Source organism: Haemaphysalis longicornis, unplaced genomic scaffold, assembly GCF_048455015.1.
Source record: "Haemaphysalis longicornis isolate Haplotype H1 unplaced genomic scaffold, Haemaphysalis longicornis Haplotype H1 scaffold_10, whole genome shotgun sequence".
In the NCBI taxonomy this organism is placed as follows: domain Eukaryota; kingdom Metazoa; phylum Arthropoda; class Arachnida; order Ixodida; family Ixodidae; genus Haemaphysalis; species Haemaphysalis longicornis.
This window is the reverse complement of record NW_027526204.1, coordinates 22,293,952-22,321,710: the sequence shown is the minus strand read 5'-3', so window position 1 is coordinate 22,321,710 and position 27,759 is coordinate 22,293,952. Positions and strand designations below refer to the sequence as shown.

The following is a 27,759-nucleotide window of genomic DNA, read 5'->3' as shown; positions in this document are numbered from 1 at the left end:
GCGGTACGCGAATACAGGGCCTACACAATATGCGTCTTGTGCGATGAACGGTACGCTACCGTCGGGGCGGTTCTCCCCTCCACTTTCTCGGGTATTTTTGCTAATGGATTAGTTTCCTGTGGTTGGAGGTGGTAGCCAGCGCCATACAGACTACTCGGGGTGAAAGGCCCCATCCTTGTAATTCTCCGGGCCGAGGCTCGAGCGTCTACGACAGGTCATCTACGCGTTGAAGACCAGCGTTGAACCCTGTTAAGCTACCATTGTGTGCGTATATATATATTTATATATATATATATATATATATATATATATATATATATATATATATATATATACATAGATATATATATATATATATATATATATATATATATATATATATATATATATATATATATATATATATATATATATATATATATATATATGCCTAATGACCGCAATGGTACCGGAATCTTGGAAGAACGCGAACATCATCCTAATCCATAAGAAAGGCGACATGAAGGACTTGAAAAATTACAGGCCGATCAGCTTACTGTCAGTCGTCTACAAGGTATTTACCAAGGTAATCGCTAACCGAATCTCTGCAACCTTAGATTTCAGTCAACCTAAAGAACAAGCAGGGTTCCGTAAAGGTTATTCAACAATGGACCATATTCACACGATCAATCAGGTGATAGAAAAGTGCGCTGAGTATAATGAACCCCTATATATAGCCTTCATAGATTATGAGAAAGCATTTGACTCGGTCGAAACCCTAGCAGTCATTCAGGCATTACGGAACCAGGGGGTAGATGAGCATTATGTAAGAATACTAGAGGATATCTACAATGGGTCTACAGCTACCATCATACTCCATAGGCAGAGCAGTAAAATACCTATAAGGAAGGGTGTCAGACAAGGAGACACAATCTCTCCAATGTTATTCACAGCATGCTTACAAGAAGTATTCAGAACGTTCGATTGGGATCAGGTGGGAGTAAGGGTTAATGGAGAATACCTCAGTAACCTCAGATTTGCTGATGACGTTGCCTTGCTAAGTAACTCGGGGGACGAATTGCAAAGCATGCTTTCCGAACTGAGCGAACAGAGTAGAACCATGGGCCTGAAAATTAATATGCAGAAAACTAAGGTAATGATCAATAACCTCGGGACAGCACAGCAGTTTGAGATAGGTGGCGAGTCAGTGGAAGTGGTAAGCGAATATATCTACTTAGGCCAAGTTGTGACCCCAGATCCCAACCATGAGGCAGAGATAATTAGAAGGATCAGAATGGGGTGGGGTGCATATGGCAGACATTCTCAGATAATGAATAGCAGCCTACCATTGTCGCTGAAGAAGAAAGTGTATGACAGCTGCATCTTACCGGTACTCACCTACGGGGCAGAAACTTGGAGGCTCACTAAGAGGGTTCAACTTAAATTGAGAACGACTCAGCGGGCAATGGAGCGGAAAATGATAGGTGTAACATTAAGGGACAAGAAGAGAGCGGAGTGGGTCAGGGAGCAAACTGGTGTTAAAGACATATTAGTAGAAATTAAGGAGAAGAAATGGACGTGGTCAGGGCATGTAATGCGAAGGCACGATAACCGCTGGTCATTAAGGGTAACAGATTGGATCCCTAGAGAAGGCAAGCGTTGCAGGGGGCGGCAGAAAGTTAGATGGGCAGATGAGATCAAGAAGTTTGCGGGGATAAATTGGTCACAGTTGGCACAGGACCGAGATAATTGGAGAATAATGGGAGAGGCCTTTGCCCTGCAGTGGGCGTAGATAGGCTGGTGATGATGATGATGATATATATATATATATACAGAAAGATAGGGTCGCAGTCTACAACGCCAAAGGAGGCATAGGGGTGTGGTTAGGCTCTTTTCTTTTTCACTACGGTTAATGAAGTAAACATTTTTTTTAATATACAGAAGAAAGAAAGAAAAACACGCGCCCAGAGTGGGGACCGAACCCACGCCTTTCGATGACATGTCGAATGCTTTACCAATTCGGCTATGTGGGCGACTGTGTTCTCCTTCGCTTTCAGGGCTATTTATATTTACTAGAAGTGTATCTGACGCTTGAGGGTGGTAGCCAGCGCCACTCTGACTACACGGGGAGAAGGGGACCTTCTTTTCAACCCCCGGGTCATGACTCGAGCGTCTACAGCCTGTCATGAGCGGGTAACTGGCGGGAGGCCCTCTTATGCTACCTAGGCATCAAGGCTGCCAGAACCGAGACCCTCGCTAGGCTTTCGCAGAATAATATAGTAAGGAAATGAGGGGCTCGTTGAGGAAATACAGAAAGATAGGGCAGCAGTTTACAATGCCAAAGGAGGCATAGGGGTGTGGTTAGGCTCTTTTCTTTTTCACTACGGTTAATGAAGTAAACATTTTTTTTAATATACAGAAGAAAGAAAGAAAGAAAAACACGCGCCCAGAGTGGAGACCGAACCCACGCCTTTCGATTACATGTCGAATGCCTTACCAATTCGGCTACCTGGGCGACTGTGTTCTCCTTCACTTTCTGGGCTATTTATATTTACTAGAAGTGTATCTGACGCTTGAGGGTGGTAGCCAGCGCCACTCTGACTACACGAGGAGAAGGGGACCTTCTTTTCAACCCCCGGGGCGTGACTCGAGCGTCTACAGCCTGTCATGAGCGGGTAACTGGCGGGAAGCCCTCTTATGCTACCTAGGCATCAAGGCTGCCAGAACCGAGACCCTCGCTAGGCTTTCGCAGAATGATATAGTAAGGAAATGAGGGGCTCGTTGAGGAAATACTTGAAAAGAAGGTCCCCTTCTCCCCGTGTAGTCAGAGTGGCGCTGGCTACCACCCCTCAAGCGTCAGATACACTTCTAGTAAATATAAATAGCCCAGAAAGTGAAGGAGAACACAGTCGCCCAGATAGCCGAATTGGTAAGGCATTCGACATGTAATCGAAAGGCGTGGGTTCGGTCCCCACTCTGGGCGCGTGTTTTTCTTTCTTTCTTTCTTTCTTCTGTATATTTAAAAAAATGTTTACTTCATTAACCGTAGTGAAAAAGAAAAGAGCCTAACCCCACCCCTATGCCTCCTTTGGCATTGCAGACTGCTGCCCTATGTTTCTGTATTTCCTCAACGAGCCCCTCATCTCCTTACTATAAATATATATAGCCTAGTAGTCATGACGGAACTGTGATGAAGAGTACTACATTTATGTGTTTTCATCGTTTGCAAAACCAGGCCCTTTTTGCGCTTTCAAACAGATGTGCCTGAAATCACGCACTACAGCAAAAAAGCTTGTATTCACAAATCACGTGAAGAAACGATTCAATAGCGTTAAATTGGATATATAGGGTGTATAGGGTGACAGTACGCGTGCCGTCATAAGACTTATGGCATGTCACATTACATGTTTATGATAATTAGGAACCATGCCATATCATCCGTAATCACGTACACAACAAGAAAAAAAATTGACATCACGTAAGCAGCAATTGAACAGCATCTATTTCATACCTTCTGTGATTACTCGTGGCATAATGAACCTTAACTCCCATAAATAATTAATGATCCATAGATTTGATGCGAGTCCTAGGGTAACATGTTCACATTAACAAACTTTTTCCGCACATCACGAAAACAAGCAATTCAACAGCGTTTATTTGACACCCATTATGCCAGTACTCGTGATGTATTACACCTCATAGCAAGTCACGTGACTAATTCATGATCCACTGGAGTCATGCGTTATCATAATGAATGATATCTACTATGACAAGATTGTCGTACATATCTCGAATGCAAGTAATTAAACAGCGTTTAATTGACACCCAACTCATGATCCATAGGATTCATGCACCATCAAAAGGGGACATGTTCACTATGACAAGAAGTTTTTGGGCATCACGTGAACAAGCCATTCAATAGTGTTATTTTCATACCCTTGATGCCAATGCTCGTGATGCAAATGACCTCATGGTGAGTCACGTGACTAAATCACGACGCATGGAAATCATGCGACATCACTGGGAATAATGTTTGCAAAGACAAATTTTTCTGCTCATACCGCAAACACGCAAACGAATGGCAATCATTTGATATCTATGATGCTTTTACTCGTGAAAATAAACGTCATGGTAAGTCACGTGACTGATTAATCATCCGTATCAGTCGCGCGACATCATAAGAAGTCGAATTAACAATTTTTCAACACACCATAAGCCTTTTTCTCGCATATCTAACTTTATATTTACATTCGCGGGGGCATCACTTTGACTTTCAACATAATCTATGACTCACGACACTATATCCTGCCAATAAACAGGAAGCAATATTCCATTTGTCACACGTGATGCTCTCATCGAGACCTCCAATTTCATACCTCACAATGCTTAGCGGCATCAACTTGACTTTTAACCCAAGTTAAGACTCCCGTGACCATCTCATGACTATAACCAGGAAGCAATTTTTAATTTGTCCAACGCGACTCCCCTAATCGAGACATTTATTTTTATACCCCACAACTCCCAGTGGAATCAAATTGACTTTTAACGTGACCTATGACTCACGCTACTATCTCATGAATATAACCAGGAAGCAATTTTGAATTTGCCCCACGCGACTCCCCTCATCGAGATCTTTATTTTGATACCACCCAAGCCCTTGTCACCTCTCACCTCACATTGACTTTTAACGTAATCTATGACTCACGAGACGATCTCATGACTATAACAAGGAATCAATTTTTAAATTGTCCCGCGCGATTCTCCTCATCGAGACCTTTAATTTGATACCTCACAAGCTATATCGGCGTCAAGTTGATTTTTAACCCAATCTATGACTCATGTGACTATCTCGTGACTATAACCAGGAAGCAATTCTTGATTTGTCCCACATCACCCCCCTCATCGAAACGTTTATTTTGATACCCACAAGCCCCAGTGGAATTAAATTGACTTTTCACGTAATCTATGACTCACGCGACTATCTCATGAATATAACCAGGAAGCAATTTCGAATTTGTCCCACGCGACTCCCCTTATCGAGATCATTAATTTGATACCTCACAAGCCCTTGTGGCCTCACATTGACTATTAACGTATTCTATGACTCACGTAACCATCTCATGACTATAACAAGGAAGCAATTTTTAAATTGCCCCACGGTATTCTACTCATCGAGACTTTTAATTTGATACCTCACAAGCCTTAGCGGCAACAAGTTGACTTTTAACCCAATCTATGACTTACGTGACTCTCTCACGGCTATAACCAGGAAGCAATTTTTAAATTTTGCCACGCTATTCCCCTCATTAAGACCTTTATTTTGATACCTCACAAGCCCTAGTGGCATCATACCGACTGTTAACGTTATCTATGACTCACGCGACTATCTCATGACTATAACTAGGAAGCAATTTTGAATTTGTCCGACGCGACTCCCCTAATCGAGACCTTTATTTTGATACTCCACAAGCCCTTGTGGCCTCACATTGACATTTAACGTAATCTATGACTCACTGACCATCTCATGACTATAACCAGGAAGCCAATTTTTAAATTGTCCCACGCGATTATCCTCATCGAGACCATTAATATGATACCTCACAAGCTTTAGCGGCATCAAGTTGACTTTTAACACAATCTGTGACTCACGTGACTGTCTCGTGATTATAACCAAGAAGCAATTTTATATTTGTCCGGCGTGGTTTCCCTTATCGAGACCTTTAATTTGATACCCCACAAGCCCCAGTGGAATCAAATTGACTTTTCATGTAATCTATGACTAACATGACTATCTCGTGACTATGACCAGTACGCTATTTTTCCTTTGTCCCACGCGATTCCTCTCATCGAGACCTTTCATTTGATACCACACAAGCCCTAGTGGCGCAACTTTGACTTTTAACCCATTTTCTGAATCACGGGACTATTATCATGACTAAGTAAAAACAAATTTTTAAATTGTCCCACGTGATTCCCCTCATAGAGACATTTAATTTGGTACCTCACAAGCCCTAGTGACGTCACATTGACTTTTAACCCAATTTGTGTCACGTGACTATCTCATGACTAAAACCCGGAAGCAATTTTTAATTTGTGCTACATGATTCCGATCATAGAGCACTTTAATTTGGTACCTTACAAGCCATAGTGACATATCTCTGACTTTTAATCCAATATATGACTCGCGTGACTGTCACATGACTTTAATCAGGAAGCAATTTTTAATTTTTGCACGGGATTCCTCTCATCGAGACCTTTAATTTGATACCTCACAAGCCCTAGTCCCATCACTTTGACTTTTAACCCAATCTAGGGCTCACGTGACTCTCTTATGACTGCAACCGGGAAGCTATTTTTTTTTTGTCCCACGTGGTACCACTTTTGGAGACCTTTAATTTGATACCTCACAAGCCCTTGTGGCATTTCACCCAATCTGACTGACGTGACGGTCTCATGACTACAAGCAGGAAGCAATTTTTAATTTCTCCCTACGTGATTCCCCTTATCGAGACGTTTCATTTGGTACCTCACAAGTCCTCGTTACATCAATTTGACTTTTGTCCAAATCAATGGCTAACAAATAATGAATTAAGTACCTATATGAGGTAATTTATTGCACAGAACGGGTGTCGCTCGTGCCTTATTTCTGAGAAAAAATGTGAGTTTTGTATGACTAACATCATCAGGGTAACGAGAGGTTGACCCTTTAAACAACATGGAACCACGCGTTGTCCACACCCACACGCCAGGGCAAGTCCCGACCATTTTTGCGATTTTCTTCCGCGGGTGGCGCTGTTGAACGGCGGCAGCAGCGCCACCTGTCTGTCCCACGTTCGTGCCCGTATTGGGTTTCGATAGTTTCCCTAAAATTTCTATTAAGCGAGCAATTTAAAGGAGCCATGGAGAGAAAATGCAAGTTGGTTTCATTCGAAAGATTTCGTGTTTTATATTGCCCCCAGCGCTTGTCCGTATACAAACGGTGCTTTATTCACTAAGAAATTAAACAATTTAGGTGAAAATTTTGATTTTTCCGCTCAATCGTGCGTTTTCGTGGTCCCAAATGACATCACAGGAACCGACCGCTCTGCAGCCAAGATTACCTTCATTCACGCATCCGCTGTACAGGGTAGAGACACGTATACGCTGGCGCCGCCATTTTCGGTTGCTCGCTCGCCGCCGAAGCAAGTCGTTGTGTCAAAACCGCGCTAAAATTATCGCCGCAACGCGGTTTACTGAAGAAGTTTGAATCATATTTTCTGTTTCGCGTTACTACGTCTCGTGGGAAACGAAAAGAAGAACGCGTTGAGCACGTTGGCCCAATTGCGGCGGCACGAGACCGTTCAAAGATTGTCTCCACCCTGTACAGCGGTGTTGGTTTGTTCCCGCGTTTCTTTACGTTCCGTAACCTAGATGGCGCCACCATACCGTGGCAAGCATTTGGTTTTTTTGCTCGCATTTAAACCTGGCTTGTTTTTGTTCTGGGAGAAAAAATTCGTTCCCTGAAACAGTGCTCGCTCGACAAATGGGGTCACGTAAAACACCGTTGCTTGCGTCAATCGGCCAGTGTCGTCTGAGACAACCCCAAGCACCGTAGTGCTGTGCAGCTAAACCAAGCATGCTGTGCGCAGTACGAACAGCAGAACGCATCAGTACTTCTATGTTTACATGTGCTTTCGTAACTTCCACTGTTTGTCCCATCATTTTCATTGCTTTGTAAAGAATGTGCCCTAAATTTAAGCGCAAATCGCTCATTCGTCTAGTTTGTAAGCTCTACCTAATTTGCGTCTGCTTCTGCCAGCCTCCGCCAATCGCAGAGCTTAGCTCATGTGACATCATAGGTTCTGTTGCGGGAAATGAGCTGGTGGGTCGCATGACCATTCCCGTTTTTCCTAATTATGTAGCTTATTTGAGCGAAATTTATGTTAAAAGTGCTGTCAGTATGATTCTAACGAGACAATCTTTTGAATGAACCAAACTTGTGTTTTCTCTTCATGGCTCCTTTAATTGCGATAATTCATACCCATGACACAATCCTCGTATTCAGTATAGTAATTAGGCGAGAGTGGTGGATAGTCACGTGACTGATTTATTTCGCAGTTCTTAGGTCGTCTGGTTAAACTGGTTGCGTAACCTAGCTCATGTAACTTGGATGAGAATGCACTGCGCCCGGGTTTGTAGTAGTTGCCAACTAAATTACAAAGCGCTGTCATGTGTTGTGCACTGCGTGAGTTCTGGATTATATTGGTGGGCTCCTGGATTTTATTGGTTGGCGCCTGGATTATATTCACTGGTGCTGGGATTACATTCACTCGCGTTTGGATTATATTGAATGGGAAAGCCTGTAGTTTGAAAACGTGTGTGATTACACACTGTATAGTTGGCTTTATTTTGGATGTTTTCGGCTTATAACCTATGCTTTTCAGGTGTTCTGAGATACCGGCGTTAATCCTTTCTCCCCTGTTTTAGTTAGGTGACCCACTTTTGGTGCCCGCATAAGTCCCGAAGGAAAAATGGCGTGGTGGCAGTGTGTATGTCATTGCGCTGCTGAGCCCAAGGACGCTGGTTCAATGCCCCGCCGCCCTGGCCGTTTTTATGATGGAAGCAGAAAACAAAAACGCCAGTGTATCGAGATTTAGCGCACGTTAAAGATCCTAAAGTGGTCGAAATGCTTCCCGAAACTTACACAACGACAAGCTTTGCAGCCCTCGCGTAGCTCGAGGTATGAATTATTGTATATTTGTGTTTTTGATCTTCTGGTGGAAACAATCTTTCGCTTGCTAGCGCAAGTTGCGGCCACGGCTGGAGATCATGTCTGCGGAGCATGCCACCACCGACTGGGCAGAGAACAAACTTCACCGCGCAGGCACGGCGCCAGGTGAAACGCGTGGCCTTTCTTTTGCATCCGACGCTGTAGTATTGTGCTCCATTCTAAACTATATTTGCCGCGGCGCTGCATTACAGGTTCTGCTGAGCCTTCGAATCTCGCTACCTCAGTCGAAGCTTTTGGGTGACAGTGGTGACGTATTTCCATGGAGGCCTGATGAGCACGGCTGATAGTAGACTGCAAGGAGCCACGGGGTAATCGAGAAATGAGCCTCATAACACTATCACGTTAAAAACGTTCTAATTAGAACCAAACTATCCATTTCAGTCGGCCAGTCATGCTACACAGTCGTGTTCCATCCTCCGCATGATTTCGTTTTGATGCGGACGAATCAGCTTTGTATATTTAGTAGTCTAACCCGCAAGAAATCATCATTGCTTGATAACACACCGATAGGTGATATCTGCAGAAACATTACGTATTTAAAAGGCATCATCTTGCTTATATTGAACAAAAACTGAAGGAAGTTCGCACTAACGCGTAAGACGTTGAGGTAGCGAAACTACGCGCCCTTCTTGGCCATCACGATGGTTTAAGTACATGATTTCAGACGATTTCCTCCTTCGCGGCCGCAACGCTGCTGCATTCCTGTTTGTATGAGTGTGAGCTTCATTCTCTTTTTTTGAAGTGAAAATCATTGGACATCACCTTAGATGAACATACATTGTGACGTGTGTTTCTTGTAAACTTCCTTTGGAGCGCCGCCACGAATTCGCTTTCAATATCAGTCATTTCTCAGCCAAGATGCTCCTCGCAAAAGTCAGAGGCGTCAGGGTTTTCCTCTTCTTCGTCACGAAGCGCCTTAAATATTAAGTTTTTGCATCGCATGCGATTGTGTATGTCGTCTAACACATCCAGTAGGCCGGCTTGGCTTTCCCGCCAACATAAAAGGGCTGAAATATCAGTATTTATTTTATTATCCGTGCCTGGGACGGTCGTTATGGTGTCGCCAATTTTACTCAGTGTGTTCAAACTGCCTTCAACTTTTGAAAGGCGCTTTTTAGATATAAGATTTCTGTATAAATGTCTCTTGTATTATAATTATATTCCCCTTGAAAGGCATCACGCTACGTTGCCGCGTCCTTAAGGCCAATAATGATCATGTCCAGTTTGTCAGGGCCTGGGTTAGTTTCTACATCAGAGAAAAAAACCGACAGCTGTCTAAGACAAAAGAACACGACTACTAATCTCCCTCGAAAGCACACCCTAGACAGGAGACAAGCGACGTCAACGGGCGGCCTCCCTTCACGGTTAAACAATGTCCCACGGCCGAGGCACCCGACACATGCCTGGTAGGCTTCATTATCAACCCCCCTAGGGGGTAAGCAAAAAACAGTTCGTCATACAGTGTAATGGTGGGATTTGCAGCAGAAGACGAATATTTTATCGGTCTTATGGCGCAACTTCCACGTGTACTAACAAGTACTTACGGCTCAGACTCATTTACAAAACGCAAATGCAGTGTACAGTGCAGTGTTCTGCGGCCGGAAATCCTTGCGAAGCATTCGGTGGCGGGCAGGACACATGGATTTGACTATTGCCTCCGCTTTTGTGTGTTGTTAACCGATGGCAACCACACCCGGGCAAGCGCAGCGCTAGTCCCTATAGCAGCGTTGCCTTAGCTTTTGTCTTCTGCACAGAGGGACTTGTCACTCGATGGAAGCGTCCACTAGAAAAGGCAAAGGCAGTGGTTAATGCAACGATATGCGGCTTCATGTTTTGTACTTCATGAATGTCTCTGTAATGTGCAGAACTGGACATGTGTTGACAGAGTAGTGCAAGTGCACCGGGTCTCCGAGTGTGTCTCCTATTGTGTTAACCAGCGGCGAGATACGTGTCTGATGTCCTTTTAAGCTACGTAGGCATGTCCAGACTGCGTACGTGCATGCGTCTGCGTGTTTGCGAGTGTGTGTGTGTTTGTGTGTTTGTATGTGCGTGTGTGCGTGTGTGTGCGTGTATGCACGCGTGGGCGTGTAGGCGTACGTGTGCGTGTGCTCGTGTGAGAGAGGAAAGTGCGACAACTCTCCGTATTTGCTTCACGCTGCACACCTCTTCCAAGTGCCTTCGTCCATTTAAAGGAGATGACATCATCAGGTGTAGGGCACCACCAGGAATAAATCCCACGCCTTATTCTGGGCCTCTCGCACCCGCCTCCACTGCTCGTTCCACCACAGCCTGCTTTGGCTGCGGATGGTACCAGCTGTCTGGGAACAGATTTTGTGCGCTGTCATGGATGTCCGCCGTGATGGGTTTGGGATGCTCACGTCCACGGGTAGGCGTGTTATGAGTGTGCTGTGTAGTTGAGCTGTTCTGTCAGAGTCTTTCAGTCAGCTCATGCTTCATGAAACTTTCTATGGGAAGGTGAACTGTTCGGTCTTTGTCTACGGATGCTGTTGTGGTTTAAGAGTGGTCACTGCCTTATGTGTTTCTGCCCACGTCCCAATCGAGATGAAAACAGAACTGCAGAAGCACAAGCCACGGCAAGGCGTGAACAAGTGTTCTGTCCTATAACATGCTATGGAACGCTCTAAATTATGTTCGAAAATTTTCAATCAGACAACATCGCACATCCGTGCTGGAAGAGCCTCAAAACAATTGTGAGAATTTGGTCGCCTATATGTATTCAGAGCCGTGACAGCTGATTTACTAGCGCCTTCGAATAATAAACTCGAAGTTTGAAATCAGGAGGTATGTAAGGGAAGGGTACCATTAATAGCCTATGAAATATTTTTAATGAACTAAATGCAACAGCCATGAGGGCAGTCTTCAGATTTATTGGGTGGCACACTAAAGATTTTACGATCAAGGCTCGAATGGTGTGCGCATGCATGCCTGTCCTTTCTGAAAACCACGCAAGTGCTCAAGAAATTGGCGTGTTTGCTATTTCAATGTGTTTCATCGAGACACATCACGCTTGGGTGAAGTGAATAAAACATCTCATATGAGTTTCTAACATCGCTAGCACCTCTTTTACAACTATTTTCAACATCGCCTCCACCCATGTCCCTTCGGCAACTTGCGCAGTCGGCAACTAACGGCGGTTGTGCAGTTATCAGATGATTGCGAAAACTAAACAGATGCACTTATAGGCGTAAAAAACGCACTGACAATTACCACACTCCCTAATTTGAAATTTCTGCGCAGCGGGAACTGTAGTCTGCTCGGTCACGGAGCATTTCTTTTTGCACCTCAGAAAGTGTTCATGTGATCAGGGAACCTACGGCGGCATGCGCTACTCTGCTGCTACCTCGCAATGCACCGCCGCAGCCGGCCAGCATGTTGCAAATCATGTTTAAACACCCCGCGCAAATGCCGCATGGTTCGGATTAGCTGAGCACAAGAGAGCAGCGCACATGTGGTTGCATATCGTGTTTTACCCTCCGGCGCGAAGGTGATGTGGTTTGGATAAGCGAAGAATGGATCAGCATGTGTTGAAAATGTCAGGTGGAGAGCGCTCGTTGGTGGCAATGCATAAGACGTCTGAGGGAAAGGCAGTGAGAGAGATGACGCTGTAGCCGCTCGTGTCGCACTCCACTACACCCCTCACTAGATTATCCTCTTCATTTTCTTTCTTTCGTCGCTGCTGCGATAACTTTCTGGGTTACGTGGCCATAAACAGACGCCGCTCCCGCGAAGCCAAAGTAACGGCTGCCAAACGGCTGCCCTCTAAAACGACTGAAACCTGCCGTCACCGTTTTCACTCAAATTTACTTCGCCAAGTAGCTGCGAATCCCTCCCGGTAGAAGAAAAACTTCCCCAGTTGGAACGCCAGCTTAAGCCCATATTTTTTTCCCAGCTTGGAAGGCCTACCAAACGACATTTTCGCCGGTGTCTTTCACGCGTGAGTATGCGCCTTCACCCGTTGCCAGTTTGTGCGTGCATGGTTTTCGGGTAGAAAAGGGGGCCGTGCACGTACAGCTAGGGTTCATGCCGGTACGCATAAACAGCCGGTTGTGCAGGTGGGAGATTTAGATGACGAAATTACATGGCTCAATGCAGTTAGTCTGCTGTCCTCCTTAATTGAGTGGTTCGGGTGTGGGTCGAAGTGTTGCACGGACATCTTACACACAAAGTAAGATGCATACGAAGGGAAAAGAACACGCACAGCTACATGTTTGTACTTGAGAATAAAAATCCACGGCTTCCATGTCTTAAGTCGTTATGGGACGGATACATGCCGTTCGTTTGGAGGAAGTAGAGCAAGAATTGAACCGAAAGCTGCTGGCGCCTCCGCTACCACCGGAAGTTCTGCTCGTCGAGTAGCGGCAACTCGTTCCCGGATGAACAGCAACTTCCCCGCTAGGAATGCCATCGTGAGCCAATATGACTTCTTCAGAGGGCTTTCACTTCTTCAGAGAACTTCCGGTGGTAGCGGAGGCGCCAGCAGCTTTCGGTTCAATTTTCGATGGCGTCTGTCACTTCAAAGCAGATCATGGTTAGATGTTTATGGCGCAAGGCCAACTGGGGCAAAGAGCGCCAAAACAATAGTCATATATGAGCAGTGAAGCCTTGAGCACTAAGAAAAGTAAGCAAAATCAAAAGTAAACTCAGAAAACGACAACGAGCATGGATGGTGTATATGGCCAGGGAGTGCTCACGCGTGGTATGAAATGAGGTCTAAAAATTGAACTTCTAAATATTTAAAAACGCACTTGATAGAAAACATGGGATCGTCAGGGAGGAAAAACGCTGGGTGTAGTGGGACGTGTAGTCTGTATAGCTGTGGGAAGTGTTTGCGTCGTGTTGTGTGGAGTGCTTTGCATTGAATGAGTATGTGAACTACGGATAGGGCCTCTCCACACCTTCCACACTGGGGTCTTGAAGACCCCGTGAGGAGATACGAGTGTGTGACGTGTGTGTGTCCTATCCGTAGCCTAGCAAGGGCAACTTCTGTGTATCTGTTGCGTGTGTCAGTGGTGTGTAGTCCCAAGCGTGGTTTTATAACGTGTAACTTGATATCTGTTTGTTCACTCCAGTATGTTTGCCATCTGTTGCGAAGTTGGTGTCTGATGTGTGGCTTCATGTCTGTGTATGCCACTGTTGCTATGTCCATTGTATTCAAGAGTGTAGCTGCAGTCGCCATTCGATCTGCAGTTTCGTTCCCGGCAATTCCAGAGTGCCCTGGAACCCAACAGAAAGTTATTTGAAGGTTTGATGCATATGCAGACATGATAGCCTTCAAAACATGATTGATGACAAAGTTTTTAGAATGCTTTCCGGATGCAAGTGCTTGTACAACGCTAAGAGAGTCCGTGTACACGATGGATTTTAGGATTTAATGTTGGACTATGTGATTTATTACCATTGAAATACCGTATGCTTCCGCTGTGAATATACTGCTACAAAGGTTTTACTGATGTGAAAGTTTGGGCCATGCGCAGCACAAGCTACAGCAGTTGCGGTCTTGGACGCATCACTGTAAAACTCTTCACAGCGGTACTTTTGCTGCACAAACAAGAAATGCTGCAGAATCGCAATCCTTGGTGACCTGTTCTTGCTAAACTGCCTAAAAGACAGGTAACGTGACACAGAGCGGAGATGCCATGGTGGAATTGAATCAATGATGGGCGTCTTGTGAATGCCTGAAAATAGACTTGTAGCTCAGAGGCTTCTCGCACTCTTAGAGGAAACGGCATGGAGATTGATGGAATATTTAAAAAGAGCTGCTGTGAGGATGCATCATTAATGGTCGGAGCAGAAGGATGATTTCTCGTAGACATATTTTTTTAGGTATATAAAACGTCCATGTACACCCTCTGGTGATCTAGGGACCATTTATTGCATTCTACATACATACTTTGGACAGGGCTAGTGCGAAAAGCACCACATGCGAGGCGTAGCCCTAAATGCCGCACCGGGTCCAGCATTTTTAGTGCCGTTTTTCTTGCGCACCCATATACAACACTGCCGTAGTCCAAGCGGGATCCCACTAGGGCGTTGTAAACCCGCAGAAGGAGTTGCCTGTCTGCACCATATGACTGGTGGGAGAGAACTTTGAGAATATTCATAGGTTTTAGGCATTTTTGCTTAAGATATTTCAAGTGTGGAACAAATGTTAGCTTGTTATCGAATATTATGCTTAAAAACTTGTGCTCCTTTTTAACGGTAATTGAAACGCCATTCGGAGTAATATCTGGGTCCGTGTGGATCCCGCGCTTTTTGGAGAACACAACACAAGAACTTTTTCCTTGATTGAGTTTAAGACCATTCTTGTCTGCCCAGCTGGCAAATGTTTTAACACCAAGCTGGACCTGACGTTCACAGATTGACATATTACAAGATTTAAAAGATATATGTACGTCGTCTACATACATAGAGTAAAAAATGGTAGGTGGCAATGCCTTACCAAGAGAGTTCATTTTAATTATAAAGAGAGTACAGCTTAGAACACCACCTTGCGGCACGCCGTTTTCTTGCACATGAATCCTTGACAGTGCGTTACCAACTCTCACGCGAAACGTTCTTTGGGACAAATAAGCAGCCAGAGTGTTTAGCATATGGCCCGAAACACCGAAAGACTTCAGGTCACTGAGGATCCCGTAGCGCCAAGCGGTGTCGTAGGCCTTCTCGAGGTCGAAAAACACGGTTACGCAATACTGTTTATGCAGGGAGGCGCCCTTAATATACGATTCAAGAGCTACGAGTTGATCATTCGTGTATCGCTCCGCCCTGAAGCCTGCCTGGCAGCTCTCGAGAAGACCGTTGTACTCAAGGAAGTACACGAGACTGCGATTTATCATCTTCTCGAAGAGCTTGCACAGGCAGCTCCTCAGGGCAATAGGACGGTAACTTGAGGGAGACGACGGGTCCTTTCCCTCCTTCAGGGAAGCTACAACTATAGCCTCCTTCCAAGAGTTTGGAATGTGCCCCGAAAGCCATATCTTGTTATATAGGTGTAAGGGTGTTAGAAGAGTGTCTGCGTGAACGTGTTGTATCATTGTGTATGTGATGTTGTCTGGGCCTGGAGCTGAGGGTTTACAAGTGCTCAAAGCAGCCCTCAGCTCATGCAGTGAAAACTCTGAGTTATAAGAAGCTGTTGACCTATTTATATCTAGTATAGGCTTCTCTTCGGCCATTTGTGTTTCATGAAAGTGTTTGTGTAGTGTGCTGAACTAGAAACGTGCTGGAAGTGTTGTGCGAGTGTGTCAACCTGGTTTTCGAGTGTGTCCCCTGTATTGCTGACCAGGGGCAGGCTGTGTGTTTGTTGTCCCTTGAGTTTGCGTATTCGTGTCCATACTTTCCGTATGTCTGTGTAGGAGTTTATTGATGTTATGAATGTACGCCAACTTTCTCGTTTTGCCTCCCGGCGCACACGTTTTCCTAACGCCTTGGCCCGTTTGAACAAGAGGAGGTTTCCCGACGCGGGGTACCGACGAAGGATACCCCACGCCTTGTTCTGGGCCTCTCGAGCCTGCCTACAGTCCTTATTCCACCACGGCCTCCGCTGGTTGCGCGGGGCACCAGAGGCGTGGGGAATGGACTTTTCGGCGGCGTCGAGGATGTGCGCCGTGAGGAGTTGGGTAGCTTCTTCAACGTGTAGGTGTCCTATGGATGTGTGGTGTAGTTTGGATGTCTCTGTAAATGTATTCCAGTTAGCTCGTGCTTCATTGAACCTATTATGGGAAGATGGACTGCATGGGCCTTTACCTATGTATGTTAGTGAGGTGGGGAAGTGGTCATTACCGTACAGGTCAGTGCCCACACCCCACTCGAAAAGAGGAAAGAGAACTGCTGCGCCAATCGCCAAGTCAAGATATGAGTATATGTTGTGTCCTATGTTATGGTATGTAGGCTGTTTATTGTTGAAAAGGCATGCTCCTGAAGATGTAAGAAATTTGTCTATCAGGCGACCTCGGGCATCCGTGCGAGAAGAGCCCCAAAGAGAGTTCTGAGCATTAAGGTCGCCTGTCAGGATGTATGGTTCGGGCAGCTGGTCAACCAGCGCCTCGAAGTCAGAGCTCGAAAGTGAAACATCAGGAGGAATGTATATGGAGCATACCGTTATCAACCTATTAAATATTATTGTTGGAATTGCCACAGCCTCAAGGACAGTGTTCATAGTGACAGGGTGGCGTGCTAAGGATATCCGGGCTATTATGGCCACACCCCCAGATGAGTGCGTGCAGCCATCCCTGTCCTTTCTGTATACCAGGTAACTTTTCAAGAAATTTGTTTGTTTAGAATTCAAATGTGTTTCCCTAACACAAATTGCACTTGGCTGATAAGCATGCAGTATTTCGTATACATCGTCAGGATTATTCAGAAGGCCTCTGCAGTTTCATTGTATTATGTTTTCTCTTCCCAGTATGATGTGTTCGGAGCTACTGGAGTGTGACTATTTATGTAGGGTCTTTCGGGGCTTGGACTCTTGGAAGGGGTTTTGTGGCCTTCTCTACTGACCTGGACGTCGCAGCCCGTTCCTACCTTTGCGATGAAAGCCGGAAGGGCTCGACGTCCATGTCGTCATCTGATGGCAAGGGGGTGCCCAGCTAACTCGGCCCCCTTGACGTGGTACCCTTTCGGGCGTTCTTTGCCTGCGCTGCCAGTGCCGAAGGCATGGGGAACACGGCAGATGGCACATGCAGCGAGGCGCAGGAGGGGGTCGCTGCGACTGCCTCCGTCTCCATCTCCGTCATCTCCGTGCCCTCGCGTGTGGTTTGAGACGGTGGAGCGGAAGTGGAGGATGCAGCATCACTCCCACCGGACGTGGATGCCACCACAGCCGCTGCTGGCCCAGCGAGCGGTGCGGAGGCGGGTTGGGCTGCAAGAGGCAACCCAGGGGGGGGGGGGGGGGGCTGGACCAAGTCCGACTTTCGGTACTGGGTCCCCGCCGAAACAAGACGCTGCTCCGCCCCCCGGCGAGCTGCGTCGGCGTACCTGCCCAGAGGGAAAAAGGCGAACGTCTTCCGCGCCTCTGAGAAGGTGATGTTTTCGGTTACCATGATGTTTATGATTTTCTTTTCAAGTTGAAATTTTTCACATTTCCTGGAGTAGGCCGCGTGTTGACCCTGGCAGTCCATGCAAAGATACTGTTGCACGTTACAATTTTTGGACGCGTGGTCGTGCTGGGCGTATTTCGCGCAGGTAAGTCGGCCGCGACAGGAGTTCGTGCCGTGCCCGAACCGGCACTTGAAACAGCGCCGTGGGTTCGGGATTTAAGGCCGGACTGGACATCGCACGAAACCTGCATTGATGGATTCCGGAAAGCTCGACCTGTCAAAGGTTAGGATGAGGTGCTTTGTTGGTATGTGTTTATCATCTCTTCGTATAGTTATTCGCCTGACCGCTGTTACGCTCTGGCCACGAAGTCCCTCCAGCAAGTCGGCTTCAGTTTTATTCAGTAGGTCATAGTCGGAAATCACGCCCTGGGAGCCGTTTAGGCTGCGGCGGGGCGTGACTCGGGTTGGCAGATCGGCGATGCTGGTTTTAGCAAGAAGTTTTTTGGCCTGATCCTGGCTACTGACCTCGACAAGAATTTCACCGGTTCGATGTTTTTTGGCCTTATACGACCCTCCAACAATACCGTCAAGAAACTTTGAAATGAGAAATACCGACTGTGAAGCAAGAGGTTCTGCTTGGTCCACACATTTCATCACGATGAAGCGAGGATAGTTGTTCGGTTTCGGAGGACTCAAGTCAGGAAGTGGTGGAAAGGAAACTTCGGTGCGGCCCCTTTTCCGGGGTCGATCACGTTTAGGGGGGGGGTGGAAAATGCCATATGATACATTGGAAAGCAGGGAGACGGGGTTACTTTCTTCTTTGACCTTACCCTGGTAGTCAAAGAGGTCCCGGAGCTCCCGGTCCCAAAGCCTGGTAGACAGGCAGGGAGCCCGTCGGCCGTAGCTTGACCAAGGCTCCGACGGCCACCGTTCACGGCTTCTAACCCTTCACCTTTCAACTTCTAGCCACGGTAGGTGACAGCTTAAGTATGGGGGGCTCGTGGTACGCGGTGTCGCCACTCACCGTCACCAAGATTACTCAAGGTGCCCCTTGCGGGGGCACTTCTAAGCACATGAACATGACCGGTTGCCGGTTTATGCCTGCTCAGGTTTGTACAGGAGAATTGTGTGAGGCAGGTGGGAGGGGTGCACGCGCAGCTATAGGTTTCATCCCCGCACTGATGGATGGCATGTCCGTTGCGTTTATCTTAGCTTGAAACGCGGTGGTTAAACGGCCCAATGGTACCTTTTTAGGAGGCCTTGGTGGTAGAGCAGATGGGAATTGTTTGTTAGGCCATCTTCAGACCTCCGACGGAAAAGCCGTATCGTGATCTATGGATGTTTTTGACCAATTAAAGGGCACTGTTAGTACCAAACGCACGTGGCATATATTGCGCCACCTCATCGCTAACGCCAAATTCCGATTCATCACGAACACCTTGATCCATAAGCTAATCAGAAAGAGGGATGTTATAACCTGTGACCCCCTTCCAAGCTATCAAAATCCACCTCTTCCGTGACCCTACGGCTCATCCGGCCCCTATCTCAACTGATTAGACGGGGCAGCTTAATAGCGAACAGGATGCTTTTTTCAGGAATAAGAATTCCAGAAACCACTAAAAAGTCTCACCAGAAATACAACGCCGGGTAGAGACGGGATCACCAACCGACTGCTCAGAAACTCGGACCAAGACGCTCAAGATTCGCTTATAGAACTGTTTAAACATTGTTGGGGCCACGGCACCAAGCCAGCCGAGTGGAAAAGTTCTGACAACCCTACTCCTAATCCCAACAAGCCCATTTCCCCAACGTCGCTTCTACCCATCTCACGGACATGGTGCAATAAAAAGTTTTCGAGCACCTAGTGCACCAACGCTTGACAGCCTATCTAGAAGAACGTGAACTTTTTCCCCTCACCATGCTTGGCTTTCGTCAAAACCTGTCAACGCAGGACGTTCTCATACGGCAGCCCCCTTGCTTCTCCAGGGCAGGGAATTCCAGCACACCACAGGCAGATAGAAGGGACGCGAGCTCCTTGCGGTTTTAGCGCATTTTTTGTCTTTGTGGGACGCCATATATCGGGAAGCGCACGCGAAGCCAACCACGCATCTCCTCCCCCAAAAACTTCCGGCAGGCATCGAATGTGGGTGCCCTGAACCAAGTGCGGCTGCAGCAGCTCGAGGGAGGCCGAGAAAACACGGCCCTCGTCTCCGACCGCAGGACTGGACTGGAGAGGACGCTGCACGACAGATACGTCTACATGGACTCGAGGTAAGCCTGGCCCTTGAGACAAAAACAGCGGAGTTATATGCGTGCGGATGACAGGCGAGCATGCTGTGTCTATAAAATCGGGATATGTAAAGCGTGGACGAACGCGTATACGCTGCTCTCTTGCACTCTGCAGCTGATTAACTTGAATTTGTCGACATTTTGTGGCGCGATTTCCACTTACCAAACATTAATTGGTGGATTAAATATTCTGACTCGTATCAGCATTTATTCCAGTGTATCAAAATTTCACAGACGCCATTTAAAAAGCTCCAAACAGGGGCATTAGGAGCCGCCCTCTGCCTACTAACGAACTTCCGCAAGTGCGGTACACTTGATTTTAACGTGATTTTAGGCGTTCAACTGGTAGCGCTTTTTCCGGCTTTATTTGAGTTCACATGTAATGCACGGGGTAGTACGGACTATGTAGGTACTAGGCGGGATTACAACTGCGTCTCCAGTGAACTGTGCGATAAAGTGCATAGACTGACGGCACACCGTGTGATCAGGTAGCATAACTGAGCAAGGAAAACGTTTGCAAGACAATGACCAGAAATGCACAAGGACATGGATTCAACCCCGGTCTCGCCGGCTGTATTCCCGATGGAAGCGGAACAGCTGCGTCTTTTACTTCTGCCGACATCCGCAGGTAGGGTCCGGTAGCCCTCTAATAAAGCGCGCTTCATTCTTTTTGCCAAACCAAAATAATTATTTAAGACCTCTGTGGCTTCTTTGATCGCCATTAAGAAATCCCTGTCTAAATACCATTAAGAGACGCCTATTGAAAAAGCGTTCAGCCTGCAGCCGCCAGTCCTGGTAGTCGTGTGGGGTATTGGCGTCCGCGCCTATTTGAGTTTCGTTCCAATATAGCCCAGGTTCTTCTGTGGGCGAAAACGACTGTGATGGATAGTACTCCCCGTGTACCTGGACGTCAGAAAACACGCCCATGCAAGATCGCAGAATGCGTTTTTAGGCAGCCTTGCATCCGTACTTTCTTTTTCGGTGGTCCGTATCATGCTCGGCAAAGAACTTAAAGAGGCAGGTGCCACGTCAGAGCAGAATCTAGTAAACCTGAAGCGGTATTCTAGGGAAAAAATGTACAATTCGAATGCATACCCGCTTCTGAAGATGAGGATCTTCCTGGTATCGTCAAGAAGCTTGGCGACAGGATTAGTGAGCTCATTACTGAAAGTGATGTCGCCACTGGAAACCGCGTGCCTAAAAAAGACGGCCGATGCCCGAACACGGCGATTCAATTTCACTCGTGAGGCAAACGCGCTGCGGTTGTTGAGAAGGCGCGCAGTAAGCCTGTACGAACGGCTGAACTTGATGCTTCCGGGCCTGTCTCTTGCCTATGTCAATGATCACCCCTGCCCACACCTAAAGATTTGGCTCGGACAGGCTATTGCCAGGAAAAACAAAAAACACTGGGAACACGTTTGGACCAAGAAAGGAAAAATTAGCAGTGGCTTAGCTCGGCTATGCGAGGATATACGTAGCGTGAGCGAAGGTTCAGCTGGTTATTCTTAGGTTTTCTGGTTGTCTTTTAATAGCTGATTACCATGCTTACTGCTGCTAAACGATTTCTGATCCTATCCAATCCAACTCAATCCAATCCAGTCCAGACCAGTCCAGTCCAGTCCACTCCAATGTAGTCCAGTCCAGTCCAGTCACCGCTCCTAACGCATGCGGAGCACGGCTCTTCAGGAGCCACGAGAAACTGCTATCAGGCGGCCCCGGCGCACTGTCAGACTTGGCAACTGTGGAACGGAGACGCACAGCTAGTCACGCGCCTTCGGCTGTGCGTCCGACACGGCTATGACGTCCTCCTGTGGAGTGCGCAGACCGGAGAATGTGCAGTCCCAATTCTCTACACACCCGCACTTCAATTGCATTGGATTTCAATCCAAAACAATTTCTTTTAATCCAATCCAATCCAAGCCAAACCAAGCCAATCTAATCTAATCCAGCCCACTCCAATCCCATCCCATCCGATCCGATCCCATTTGATTCAAACCAATCCAATGCTCCTCGCGCTTCCGCAGAAGGGCCGTTCAACGTCCACGTGAAACTGCTCAGTCTCGGCCAGTGTAGCTTGCGCTTCAAAAATACCTGCAGGGAAAACGGACACTTCTCGAGTGCTCCGCATCACTAGCGTAAGGACTTCGAAAAGATGCAAAAGTCGCATTCGCCTTCTCAGTCTCGCATAATTGTTTTCGCACCTTGACAAACATGCTGCTAAATATACTGAGCCCTAATTATGCAGGTGCGCTATACCGATCTAGGAAAAAAAGCCCGTGTCCTGCATTTGTGTCAACGCTCGCTCATCCTGTAGCAAAAACCATGATCCCCTTGTCTTCATGTTTTACATTTTCTTTTTACCTCATATTCCTATGCGAGACTTGGTACCGACGAGATGATGAAGTGCTGAGAACAGCAGATTACCAAACACTATAACCTGAAATGCCTACAAAGGAGAGGGAATGATGTGCTACTGATGACAACGAACACCTTCCAATCTGAGATATTCCAAGAGTTCACAAAAATAACTCAAGATTACAAAGTTCTGACCACAGTTTCAAAACAAAAACGTCTATGCTGCAGTGTACCGCTCCCATTGTGGTTCTACAAATATATTCCTTAAATTTTTATATATGTTTCTCAGGTAAGCACACACCAGCAATTTCAACTTGGTCCTCCCCTCCGAGGGGAAATGCGTGTGAACATGTTACACACCGCGAGTGATATTTGCCGTCTTGTAACTATGCTAGAGTCCAATGCCTGAATCAGCACCATAAAAGCCCCTACTCGCATTCGAGCTATTTCTGCTACTTTAATCGGTGTCTTTATCACTAATATGAACCCCACCACTTAAGTTTCCGAAGTATTTGGCTGCCGCATTACCCATCACTGGCCAGCCTTTTTAGTGTTTGCCGAACCCACTGCATTGAAACCGAAAGGTGAAGTGCGAGTATCGGCTTTTCAAGGTATAAATGCCGTCACGCTTACGAATTTCGGCAGCGCTTTATCACAAGTCCCATGGCACGATGTTTATAGTCCAACTGACCCTAACAAGGCTTACTAAATCTTTAACAATATTTTTAAATCGGTTAATGCTGAACATTTTATTGGCAAAAGAGAACGTCTTTTTGGACGGGCTTTTTTACGAATAATCATTGCTTATCTAAGGCCCGAAAGCCTTCGATAAGTAATGTAATACTAAAACAAGAAGTTCTTTATAGGTGCTTTTTGTGTTTAGGAATTTAAACGATTGTGCGCAGAAGAGAGCTCTAGGTCAAGGGATTCAAGCTCAGGTAGAAACCGAAGCTGGACCCGGACAATCTCTGTGCATCAATCGTACGGCATGCCCAGCGCGATCACTTCTGGCTGCCAGGATTCTTCGGATTATGTTACGCCATCAAAGACGACGAAGACGGCAGCGGCGTGTAGCGTCGCGCACGAGCATCTGCGACGACGACGAAGCAGAGTGGGCACGACGCCTGAGTTGGCCTTACCCATGGCTGCGTTGTACAATTCCTCGGTAAATTGAACACAAACACGAAAATAGGAATCAGAACAAGCAAATAGCGCGATTTCTTTCCATACAAGTCAGTATGACGCGTGGCTTGGTTACAAAAACGAACTCGGGAAATGTGGCCTTTCGAATATGCCAATAGTGCGCCTTTATTTGACCCCAACGAACAGTATTTTTGAATTTTGCGTGTACCGATTCATATTTTCGTGTTCGTGTTTCATTTGCCGCTGATTGTACATAGCTCGTGTGTTAATAGATGATTCATCATCCTTAGTCTTGGCTTGCGTCGTCAATTTTACTACTACGTAATACGATATACATACTTTCAAGGCCTTCCGTAATAGCTTCCGTAAAAGCTTGAAACAAGCGAAAGAGAATTACTGTCATAACTTTTAACCTGAAACAATAAAACGGGGCAATAAAGTGTGGCATAATTCAAATTTTGTGTTCGGACGTACGCGTAAGCAAAGCGAACCGGACGTGATAGCAATGCTTGACGAGGCCACTTTGACCGCAGTAGAACTAGCTTTCAATTGCTTTTCAATTGCTTCTTCAATTGCTTTTTCGTATCTCTAACAAAGAGCACGTACTGTTCCCGCAGCTTAGATTGCATGCATCCATGGAACAGCAGAAGGGCACTTTTAAGGGCAACAGACGCTAAGGAAATTCACTCAGTTTTCGTTTCTCTGAGCAAACGCAAATGTGCCGACGCTGATAACTTGCAAATTTTACCGGTAAAACATGTTGTCGATATCGTCTCTCCCGTTCCGGCACAAGTGTACAGCTAAATTTCACACAGGCCGTATTGCCATGGCGCATGCAAGATAAGGACTGTGCCGTTTCCGAATGCGCAGATTGAAATAACTTTTTAAACTCCGCACCCATCAATTATTCCAGTCTTCCCAAAATTAAAAGAGAAGTGTATGACCAAAGGATGACAAGTTTCTGTGACAAGCATGAAGTAATAACAAAAAGCCAGTTTGGTTTCAGACAAGGTCTGTCGGCGGAATTGGCATCGTTAACCCAGAAATAATACTTCCCGGAGGAATTACAAAGCAAATTACTTGCACTTGGCATCTTTAGAGATTTTTACAAGGCTTTTGATCGCAATAATCATAACACCCTAATAATAACACCTTACTAACGCCTTCATCATGACACCGTAAGCTTGAAATTTATGGTTTCTGGGAAATATTTTTAGACTAATCACAAGCTACTTACCGCCCCGAAAACAGCATGTCACTTATAATAATAACACATCGTGCACACAACATAGAAAATGTGGTGTACCTCAATGTAGTATTTTTGGACCCCTGCTCTTTAACCTCCACATAAATGACGTAGTGAATATTAACGATTCAGCCCAATTTATAATTTGCGCAGGAATTTATAATTTGCGCAGGTGATACCAGTTTATTTTTAAGCAAGGAAATGTTTCAATTTATTATCAAAGCCAATGATGCTCTTAATTGACACTTAATTGCCGCATCGCTAGTTTTTTAAAGCTGTCCTTTTAAGAGTGAGGAACAAGGTAATTGTTATCTATAACAGATGAATAATTGCAAGCTCTTCCATTGATATAGTCCTTCTGGCAAAAAACTGTGGGTTCCTTTTGAAGGAACTTAACTATGGGATAACCATGTTAACTCAATTGCACCCACATTTCTTGCGCTGATGGCACTCTTACAAAACTACGTGTCGTTTTGCCTATGAGCATCAAGTTGCTGATCTATAACTGCACGTTTTTGTCGAATTTACTGTAGTGCCACCTAGGTTGGGGACGTCCACTGCATCAAACTTGAGCAAGTTATTCTTTCAGAAAAAGGCCGTACACGATTACGAATTCTATATATGACGCTCACAGGAATTCTCTTTTTAAGCAGCTAAAAATTGCAGAAATGCAATGTATCTACAACATATCATTATTACGATACTGGACAACAAAGAGACATCATAGAAATGAGTACCAAAGGCTCTCCGACTTTTCTTCAAAAACGCCTTGCAAACAAAACCGGTTTGTTTTATTCTAAAGGTTTCGTGTTCTGTAGTGCCCCAGCGCTCCTCCAAAAGCAAACGATGCTTTAGTCACCTAGACATTATTCAAGTTTAGTTAAAATATTGATTCTCTTGCCGAATTGTGTGTTTTCACGACGTCTGCACTTACATCACAATAACCGGTCTTCAAGCTAAACTTGCTGTGCTTCGGAGCCTGGTTTACCGTTAGTCAGCCTACACGGCGCCACCATACCGCGGCTGGCAGTTTTCGACGTTTGCTTTGTTTTTTGACCGTATTTGTACCTATTTTCTAGCAGCAAAAAATCGTTTCATGAAACATGGTGTTCGCTCGACAACTATAGCCTCGTAAGACACCGTCACTTACGCCAGTCGGCCGGTGTCGTCTGCGACATCCCCAAAGCGCCGAAGTGCTGTGCAGCTACAGCAAGCATAGTGCGCGCAGTACCAACAGTAGTACGCATTGGTACTGCTACGCTTACGTGTAGTTTCGCAACTTCCACTGTTTATCCCAGCATTCATATTACTATGAAAATAATTTCCCCTAAATTTAGGCGCAAATAGCCTGTTCAGCAAGCTTATCAGCTCTACGTAATGGCGTTTGCTTTTGCGGCCTCAGCCAATCGCAGAGCTGCCACGTATGACATCTTCGGTTCTGTTGGCGGGTATAAGCTAATGGGTCGCATTGCGATTCCCTTGTTTCCTAATTACATAGCTTATTTGAGCGATGTTATGTTAATAGGGGTGTCAGTATCATTCTAACGAGCCAACCATTCGAATAAACCAAACTTGTGTTTTGTCTTCAAATACGAACTACAACACCCGACGTGCTACACAATAGAAAACTCCACCCGAACCCACTAACTATGGTTTTCAAATATTGCGGTATACGCTACCAACTCTCTCAAGTACAGTTGCATTAAAAAATCGTACAAATGGGAAATTGCGCCATCCCGTTTCTGATTCCTTTTTTTTCTTGCTGTTACCCGGTTTCTTTGTTGCATTTTTTTCTGTACTTTGTACGTAATGTAATGCAACGTGTATATTGACTTCCGAATGCGACTGTTTCGCACAATTCCTTGCTCTATCTTTGTGGCACGCACACCACGCATTCTTAACATAATTACATAATTTCAGATATAATTTGCGAAGAAATATTTGCGTTGTTTGCTCAAATCCCTTGGGATGTGTACCTTGCTCTCATATATTCTTTTCTTTATATTGCCGCGAACCATACATTGGGTTTGTTTATTTGTGTTTTGCTTTTACCGCCCGGCTGCGCCGGTCTGCGTTATCTCTGCGCCAAGGGAAGCGCGTGTTCCATTCTTTCTTTCTGTGCCGCATGTGTTATCTGTTGTGATAGGAAGAGCATTCCGATCTAACGTGAACAGCCCAGAATAATCTTTTTGGATCTACTATGTTCTCGATGCGAATCGACGTTTCGAGAACCACGCGCGCCGAAAGATAAAAAGCCTGCAGTGCGGACGCCGGGGCATTCGATTCGACGACACTCGCCTGTGCAAGTCACTTTGTTGACCGCTGCTTCGCCGCCTCTGTATTCTTTTGAGTTGTTAGGGGAGCACAAGTTCGCTCCAATAAACGTATTTCTCATTCAAGACAACTGCTTCGTCCTTGTCTTCGTGACATCTGGTGGAGGTGCTGGGTACGCACCCTTCATGCCCGCTACAACCTCCGGAAGCCGCCAAGCCAGTCCAACAAGAGCCAGCCTCCGCGTGCAAGATTTACCACCCGAGTTCGGTCTACTACAGGAGAAGACGAAGAAGAAAGACGTCGCAACCAGCACCATGCTCAACCAAGCCAATCCTCCTGTCGTTCTGCAGCAGCCACGGGAACCGCCATCATTCCGAGGAGCCCCCGCAGAAGACCCAGAAGAATGGTTGGAAAAACTGGAGCGCGTCCGGAAATTCAACAGGTGGGACGACGCAGAAACGTTCCGGCACGTTTTCTTTTACTTGGAAGATTCGGCTCGCACTTGGTTCGAGAACCACGAGAGCTCCTTGACAAACTGGGCTCAGTTCAAAAGCGAGTTCACTAAGACCTTCACTACCGTGGTCAGAAAAGAACGCGCAGCGCTTTTACTCGAAACTCGAACGCAGCACCCCAACGAAGGGGTAGTGATC

General features: G+C 46.1%; 1 protein-coding gene across 1 annotated transcript in view; it reads left to right on the top strand.

Annotated features, from left to right (window-relative positions):
- Ir67c (Ionotropic receptor 67c) overlaps positions 1-27,759 on the top strand; it is a 98,442-nt gene that overhangs the window by 36,937 nt on the left and 33,746 nt on the right. Inside the window, exon 3 of the mRNA XM_077691448.1 lies at positions 19,937-20,073. Coding sequence (XP_077547574.1) covers positions 19,937-20,073 — 137 coding nt within the window. The remainder of the gene's footprint in view (positions 1-19,936; positions 20,074-27,759) is intronic.